At 60.8% G+C, this 8,313-nt stretch overlaps 1 protein-coding gene across 1 annotated transcript; it reads right to left on the bottom strand.

Annotated features, from left to right (window-relative positions):
• Positions 1-1,367: 1,367 nt before the first annotated feature.
• On the bottom strand, positions 1,368-6,287 carry RIMBP3B (RIMS binding protein 3B; the record flags this gene model as incomplete). Its single annotated transcript, XM_080718004.1, has 1 exon — positions 1,368-6,287. The coding sequence occupies one exon, from the start codon at positions 6,285-6,287 to the stop codon at positions 1,368-1,370; it is 4,920 nt and encodes a 1,639-aa protein (XP_080574130.1).
• Positions 6,288-8,313: the final 2,026 nt, after the last annotated feature.

Here is an 8,313-nt window from a genome sequence, read left to right as displayed (position 1 = left end):
CTCCGGGCTACACTCCCAGACCTATTTTATATTTTTGAAACAGGGTCTCTTACGCCAGCGTGGCTGGCTTTGAACCTGCACGATCCTCCTGTCTCCGCCTCCCAAGCGCGAGGATTATAAGCTTGCGCCACCACGCCCGGCGTTTTATTCTTTATTTTGAAACAGGGTCTCACTAAGTTGTGAAGGGAGGGCCTCACTAAGTAGCTGAGGCTGTCCACAAACCGCAATCCTCTTTTCTCAGGATTCTGAATGCTGGCATTACAAGTGTGCACCACCATGCCTGGCTTTAGTGAGGCCCTTTGCAACTCAGTGAGACTCTGTTCCAAAATAAAGAATAAAAAATAGAGGTCGGGCGTGGTGGCGCAGGGCTGTAATCCACACACTTGGGAGGCTGAGACAGGAGGATCGCACAGGTTTGAAGCCAGCCTCAGCTACTTAGTGAGGCTCTCAGCAACTTACTGAGACCCTGTTTCCAAATAAAATATAAAAATAGGTCTGGGAGTATAGCCTGGAGGTAGAAAGCCCCTGGGTTCCACCCCCAGTACCACACACACACACACACACAAAAAAAAAAAGAATAAAAAATAGGGCTGGGGGTATAGCTGGGAGGTAGAATGTCCCTGGTTTCAATCCCTAGAACAGAAAAAGAGAGAGAGAGAGAGAGAGAGAGAGAGAGAGAGAGAGAGAGAGAGAGAGAGAGAGAAAGAAAAAAGAAAAATGAAACAAAATAAAAGAGACTGGAGGCATGGCTCAGAGGTAAAAAAAAAAAAAAAAAAAAAAAAAAAAAACCCTGGGTTCAATCCTGAGTACGTATACAGAATGAATATTTGTCTTCCTGCAGCCCTCTCGGGTCCCCCAGACAAAAGAAAGGGAAGACGAGGTGCTGTGTTTCTCTTGGTTGGTCTTTAACGTCTAAAATATGCTTTTTTTCTATGAACACTTTAATGAGGGGTTGAACATAAAATAAAAAAATAACATTCTGATTGCTCTTTTTTTTAAGATGCAGACTTTTCTTGAGACTTTCATACAAGGTAATGGATGGATAATGTTAACCTGCTAAATAAAACACTCGCGGACTGCAGAAGGCGCTGCTCCAAATGGCGACCAGAGGTCCGGGCGACTGGGAAGCTCCGCCGAGCTCCAGCCCCTCCCGGCTCAGGTAGAACACTGGGGGCTGCTCTCCAGGGGTGCCTCGGGGACTGGCTCCCTGTTTTCTTTTGGAAACAAATCCTTGGACTGAAGCTCTGCTACTTTCTGAGGCTGGGGGACACATGGTGCTTGGGACAAATGGTGCTGGAAGTGGTTTGAGGAGGAGCAAAGCCTGGAGGGCTCCTGTTGCTTCTCCTCTGGACCGCAGGAGGCCTGGCTCACTCTCCGTGGGGGAACACATCGTCCAGCAGGTGGGCTGGCACCAGGCCCCTGTGGCCACCCAACTCACAGTAATAGAATCCCTTGTCATCCACGGGCCCGTAGACGGTGACCAGGTCCCCAGCCCTCAATGCCAGCTTGCCCTTGGCCCTGACCCCCGTTCTCCCACTCCTGGGATCATAGTCCATGGCAGCTATCATGGTCTTTGGGGTCCACAGTGTTGGTTTCCTAGAGTTCCCTGGGGCCATGAGGAAGGGGCCCTGGGGGCTGGCCAGGCCTTCAAAGTCCTCAAGGTGGGCCACTGAGGGCAGGGGCCTTTGTGCTGGCAAAGGCCACCTGTTGCCAGTCCTCTCTGTGCCCACCTCCACCTCAGCCACCAGGTGCCCAGGGATGTGGCCTGCCCTTCCATTGCACCCACCGTAGTAGAAGCCGTGGGGGTCCTGACCACCCCAAACTCTCAACAACTGCCCTTTCTGAAAGGCTAGCTCCTCCTCTGCGGCCTCGGGGCTGGCAGACATCACTAGGGGGTCATAATCAAAGAGGGCCACAAAGACCCTGGCCGGAGTGCTGGCCTCTGTCCCCAGCTGTGGGGGGCCACCCCTGGATGCCTTGGTGACTCTGCTGGGTGGAGCTGGGCCCAGCACCGAGCTGGGCTGCCACAGCTGGCACTCTCTCCTGCTCCCCAGAGCCTGTCCTCCTGCGCTTGGGGGCCCGGCCCTCTGCTTCTGCTTTGCATTGTTGGTGAGCCAAGGATACGAGCCTGTTGCCACGGCCTCCGCAGCCACCACGGCCTCTACCTCCTCCTCCAAGATATTATGGAAGTCAGCTGCATATTGCTGGCTGGAGCCCTGCTGGGGAGACGTGAGCTCGGGGGCATCTTGCTTTGGCCTAAAGCCCCTTTCGAGGGCAGCTTTCCTGTGATGTGATACTTTCCTGGGTTTGCGCTCCAGGTCCAGGGACAGCGGGCTCCATCTTGCAGCCGAGCTCCTGCTGGTGCGGATAGGGTGAGGATGATTTTCTCCCACCCCAGACCCACCTCGGGGCAGAGGCGGCCTGCTGTGATTCTGGGGACCCTTCTGAGAGGGCAGGTCCTCTCTGCGGTCCTTCCAGGCTTCCTCAGGCCCCTGGGCTTTGTTGCCAGCCCCTTTGGGGTTCAGGTCAAACACTGGGGACTGCCTCTTTTGGGGTCCTTCCAGGGATGTTTCTAAAATCTTGGCCTGAGGCTCCTCACAGCTTCCAGGGGTGTAAGAGCCAGTCTTGGTGCTCAGAGACCCCAGTGCCAGTTTCTGACAGCACTTGGGGAAAGTGACTCTACAAGGAGAGGGGGCGCCACAGGTGTAACTGAAGGGCAGAGACTCCAGCAGTGGGTACCAGGGGAAGCAGTCTTCAGGGATCTGAGCTGGCACCGAGTCGAGGGACTCACCGTAGAGGGACATGGTTCTCACTGAGACCTTCTGGCACATTGGCGTCACCTGCAGCTGGGACACTTCCAACAGGGTGCTCCCAGCAGTGGCATCGGCCACCTCTGCAACCTTGAGCCCATCTGCGTACACGGCGTAGCCGGTTACCTGCACTCCATTGGAGGACCCGGCTGAGTCGATGGTCACGGGGAGCCAGCTGACCACCAGGAAGCCCGGCGAGGTGTCATGCTCCACCAGCACATCAAGTGGAGGGTCAGGCGGTCCTGCTAAGGGGGTGTCAAAGGTGATGGTGGAGGACGCGGTGTCCCAGTGCATCTGCAGCAAGTCCCAGGGCAGCTGCGCCTCCACCCGCGCCTGGTACCGGGTGCCGGGACACAGGCCCTGGAAGCCGTAGTGGCTCACGCCTGAGGGGGTCTGGGCATGCTCCTGGTTGTTGAGGTACACCACGTGGGGGTGTTGGCTGCTGCTGTTTCCCCAAGCGATGTCGGCCGACGTGGCCGTGAGGTTCCGCAGGTGCAGCTGCACAGGAGCCCTGGAGAGCCTCCCCCTCCCTCCCAGGAGGGGTCTGGAGAAGCCCTGCTCCCGCGCACTCTGTGGCGAGCCCAGCCAACAGGCGTCTGTCCCGGCCTCCAGGCTTTCTATTGCCCCTTCCGTCTTGGCGCCCACCCTCCCCTTCCAGCTGGGCCCTCTGTCCACTGATGGGACTTGCCCAGGCAATAAGCTATTCTCCTTTGAAGCTTCACTCTGCCCAGCTGGTTGTAGAGGAGGGCCCAGGTCAGGGGACTTGGGGGATGGGCAGTCCAGGAGGCTGCTGTCTGGAATCTGTTCCACCAAGTTGGAGGGCACCAGCCCTCGCCGGCCATCTCCAAGCTCCCCTTCGTAGAAGCCATCCTCGTCCATGTCCCCAAAGATATAGACACAGTCTCCTGCTGTAAGGGGCAGCTCACACTCTGGATTCTCGTTGGGCCCCTCTAAGGGGTTGTAGCTGTACTTAGCCAAGAAGATCTTGAGTTTGGGGTTGGCAGGAGCCTCAGGGGCCCTCACTTCCAAGGCAGGGGACATGCTGTCCAGATCACCTGTCTCAAGGACGGTGTTCACGTCCAGAGTAAGAAAAGAAGGCACTGCGGCCCACACGGACTCAGCCACCCAGGGGGAGCTCGACCTGGAGCTGGTTTGCTTGGCCTGTGGCCTGGAGTCCAAAGGCTGGCTGCTGCTGACTCTGCCTGACACCTGGGGGGCACTGGCTGGTTCCTCAAGAACTGGGGAGAGACAGACAGGAGGCTGGCCTGTGACTGTGGGTTGTGACCCTTCGGGGTCTTCAGGCCGGGGCTGGAACTTGGGCCTCCCACTGACCCTGCCTGGGGGTTCTGGGGCTTGGGCTATCTCACACAGCTGCTCGGGAGGGTGGCCAGGCTGGCCATGCAGCGCCTGCATCTCCTTCCGGGCGTCCTGGAGGTCATGCTGCAGCTGCTGCTGCCTGCCCTGCCCGCGAGCCGCCTGTTGCAGCAGCTGCTCAGCCAGCAGGCCGGCGGCGTCGCGCTCCTGGCACGCGCGGCCCAGCTGCCCCTGCACAGCGCCGTTCTCCGCCGCCACCTTCCGCATCCAGTCCGCCTGGGCTTGCAGCCGCGCGTTCTCCTCCGCCAGCCAGGCGCCTCGGCGCAGCGCTGCCTGCAGCTGAGCGGCTGCCTCCTCGCCCCGCCGCCGCGCTGCCGCCGCCTGCGCGCCCAGTTCCTCGCATTCGCGCCGCCGCGCGCCCAGCTCGCGCTCCAGCGCCTGCACCTGGTGCCGCGCCACCTGGCCGGGGGAGCTCCGGCCGCCCGTCTCGGCTCGGGGGCCGCCCTGGCCCCGCTGCTGCAGGGTCAACTGCCTCTGCAGGCGCAGCACCTCCCGCTGGGACTCGCGCTGCAGCCGGTCCAGGTCGTGGATGCCGAGCCACTGCGAGCGAGGGGCGCCCCCTCCAGGATGCGAGGCGCGGCCGGGGCCGGTGGCGACGCGCGCCTGCAGCAGGTGGCATTCCCGCCGCAGCTCTTCGATCTGCTGGTCCTTGGCCAGCAGCGCGCTAGCCTGCTCTGCCAGATCCTGGGCGCGCTGGCGGGCGAAGGCCTGGCACAGCTCCAGGTCGGCGTGGCTCTCGCCCGGCACGGGCGCGCTCTCGGCCCGCAGGTTGGTTTCCTGCAGCTTGCGGGCCCGGTCCTCCAGGCGCCGCGCCAGCCCGGTCAGCTCGGCGCGCTTCACTCTGAGCCGCTTCACCTTCTCGTTGGCGGCGCCGGGGAAGCCTGCGCGCCGCAGCTGCGTGTTCTCTTCGTGCAGCGCCGAGCAGCGGCGCGCCAGCACCTGCAAGGCTTCGGCCAGCTCCGAGTTGTGCTTCGCCAGTTCGTGGTAGTCCAGGCCCAGCTCCGAGGGCGTCGGAGCCTCGCAGGGCTGGTCTCGGGAGCCTTCTCCTCCCCGCGGATCGCTAGGTGTCCTGCGTGCCGCCGGTGGTAGGGACGGTGGCAGTGGTGGCCGCGGGGAACTTGGAGAGCCAAGGATGGAGGTGTCTGTCGAGGAGACTCGCGCTTCCGATTTGAAGGCCTTGGGGCAACTCAGCGTGCTGTCCATCGAGAGGGAACGGGCTGTGGTCAAGGAATCGAGCGAGCCGGCTCGCGGAGGGAGCGGGCCAATCGGGGAGCTGGAGCGCACCGAGGGCACCAGGTCCAGGGAGCGGGATCGGACGCGGACGCCGGCGCTCAAGTTGTCCGAGGATCCGAGCCGACAGGCGAGCAGCGAGCTGCTGCGAGGGCTGCTTGTAGTTTCGGGGAGCGGCTCTTCTGCGGAATGCACGGCCTGCGGGTCCGGGGGTACCGGCAGAGCGGGCTGCCAGCGGAAGTGCTCCAGGATGTACTTGAGGAAGAGCTGGCGCTCCACGTCCAGCGCGGCCTGCAGGTGGCGGATGCGCGCCGCCTGCTCGCTGTCGGTGTCCCAGCGGAGCTGGGCCAGCACCTCCTGCAGGCGGCAGCGGCACTGCGCGGCGGGGGCCTCGGGCGCCCCTGCGCGGCCGCAGTAGCCGCGGTTCACCAGCTCCTGGGCCAGCTGGCGCTGCAGCTCCCGGGCCTGGCGCACCACGCCGTCGCGTTCGCGGTGCAGCAGCTGCTGCAGCTGCCGCAGCTCAGCCTCCTTCCAGCGCAGCAGCTGCCGGATCTCGGCCTCGCGCTCCCGCTGCACCTCCTCCTGCAGCTGCCGCAGCTCCCGGAAGCGCTGCGCCTCCCACTTGGAGCGCAGATGGTCCGCCAGCTGCTGCCGCTCCCGCTCGGCGGCTTCCCGCAGCTGGCGCCCCTGGGCGGCGAGGCGCCGCCGCTCGGCCAGACCGCGCGCGCGCTCCGCCTCCAGCTCGGCCCGCAGCTTCTCCAGCTCCCGCCTCTGTTCCTCCAGGAGTGCCGCGGTCGCCGCCGGGCCGGGGCTGCCCGGCTTCTTGGGCGACGCGCGGCCGCCGCCCATGGGCGCGGGCGAGTCCTTGGTCATGGCGGCCGCAGCCCTGCCAGGCGCTGGACCTCGCCGGGCGGGCCACAGCCCGGCAACGGCCGCCCCCCGGCCGCCGCCAACCGCCCCGCGCGCCCCTTCCGGCGCCCCCGGGGGCTCCGCGCGCCCCTTCCGCCTCGGGGTGGGCTTCCCACGCCCCTGCCGCCCGCGCCCCTGGGAGCACCTCTGGGGGTGGCCTAGGCTGGGGTGAGCTGACACCCCTGCTCAGACAGGCCTCCGGCTCCGGTTCTAGAGGAGGGCTCTGGCGGCCCCGGGTCCTCCCGCTCCTTGGCCTTAGGGGTTCGCCCTGTGCAGGCACTGTGCACTGAGCACCCTCGCAGGCCCAGGGGCCCCGTGGGAAGTCTGGGCCCTGCCCCTGGGTCTGGAGAAAGGGTCTAGTATGTGCTTCAAGGTAGTAGTTAGGATGTGGGCAGACCTGGCCTCGTTCTGCCCGGGGGTCGGGTTGTAAGACCCTGAAGGCTGGAACCACCGCGAGAAACTCCGGGAGTGAGCCCGAGCCCCGCTGGGGAAGGGTACCTGGAGTGGCTGTGCCCCGCAGCACGTGCTGAGCACTTGCTTGGAAACCGTTTTGTTGCTGCTGCTGCTGCTGTTATTATTGTTGGTGTGTGTGTATGGTACTGGATATTGAACTCAGGACGTTGTACCTTTGAACCACACCCCAGCATTTTACTTCTGAACTACACCCCCAGTCCTATTTTGAAAGAAAATCTTGCTAGGTTAATGAGTCTCACTACTTCCTGAGGCTGTCCTCGAACCTGTGACCCTCCTGTCTCAGCCTCCCAAGTACTGGGATTACAAGTGTTCTCTGGGAGCCACGCTGGTGCCCCGGGACAGGTGGGAAGGCAGCTCTCCCCCAGGCTTTGCCATTGCTGGACTGAGTGACTGTGGGAGGTTATGTTATCTCTCGGAACCTGCGACAGTGCATGGACCTGTAGCACTAGCCTCCTAGGTAGAGGGGACGCAGGGCCTCCACTGGTCCAGCCAGGGCGCTCAGGTCTATAAGATCCCTTCTTAAACAAACGCACCCACAGCTGGGCCTGGACCTCACCACCCTTCACCAAGACACAGGCTCAAATGCCTTTGGAACCTTTGGGTATATGGCCCCTCCTAAATCACCTGGCACAAAAGATTCACCAGCACAGACCAAGCGCCTGCTCCGTGCTGTTCTCTGGCTTCACATCTGTTATCATCTACTTACTTGTTTATTTTCTGGACTGGGGATTGAACCCAGGTGCGTTCTACCTTTGAGCTATATCTCCAACTCCTTTTATTTATTTATTTATTTATTTATTTATTTTTTTTTTTTTTTTTTTTGGTGGTACTGGGGGTGGAACCCAGGGGCTTTTCTACCTCCAGGTTATACTCCCAGACCTTTTTTTTTTTTTTTTTTTTCTGGTCTGGGATGGGACCCAGAAGTTTTGACCTCCGAGCTCTACCCCCTACCCAATTTTTTTTTATTCTTTATTTTGAAACCGGGTCTCACTGAGTTGCAGAGGGCCTCACTAAGTAGCTGAGGCTGTCCGTGAACCACGATCCTCCGGTCTCAACCTCCCAAATGCTGGGATTACAAGCGTGCGCCACCACGCCCGGCCTCCCAGACCTATTTTATACTTTATTTGGAAACAGGGTCTCACTAAGTTGCTGAGAGCCTCACTAAGTAGCTGAGGCTGACTTTGAACCTATGTGATCCTCCTGCCTCAGCCTCCCAAGTACGGGGATTACAAGTATGCGCCACCACACCCAGCTCAGAGAGACCCTATTTTAAAAATAAATAGGAGAAGCCGGGAGTGGTGGCGCACGCTTGTAATCCCCGCGCTTGGGAGGCAGAGACAGGAGGATTGCTCAGGTTCGAAGCCAGCCGCGCTTGCTGGCTTAGGAGACCCTGTTTCCAAATAAAAATATAAAATAGGTCTGGGAGTGTAGCCCGGAGGTAGGAGGGCTTCCAGGAACCCCAGTACCACCAAAAATAAATAAATAAATAAATAAATAAATAAATAAATAAATAAAT

The sequence above is a fragment of the Muscardinus avellanarius genome, assembly GCF_963383645.1.
Source record: "Muscardinus avellanarius genome assembly, chromosome: 21".
Taxonomy (NCBI): domain Eukaryota; kingdom Metazoa; phylum Chordata; class Mammalia; order Rodentia; family Gliridae; genus Muscardinus; species Muscardinus avellanarius.
This window is presented reverse-complemented; position numbering and strand designations above follow the sequence as displayed.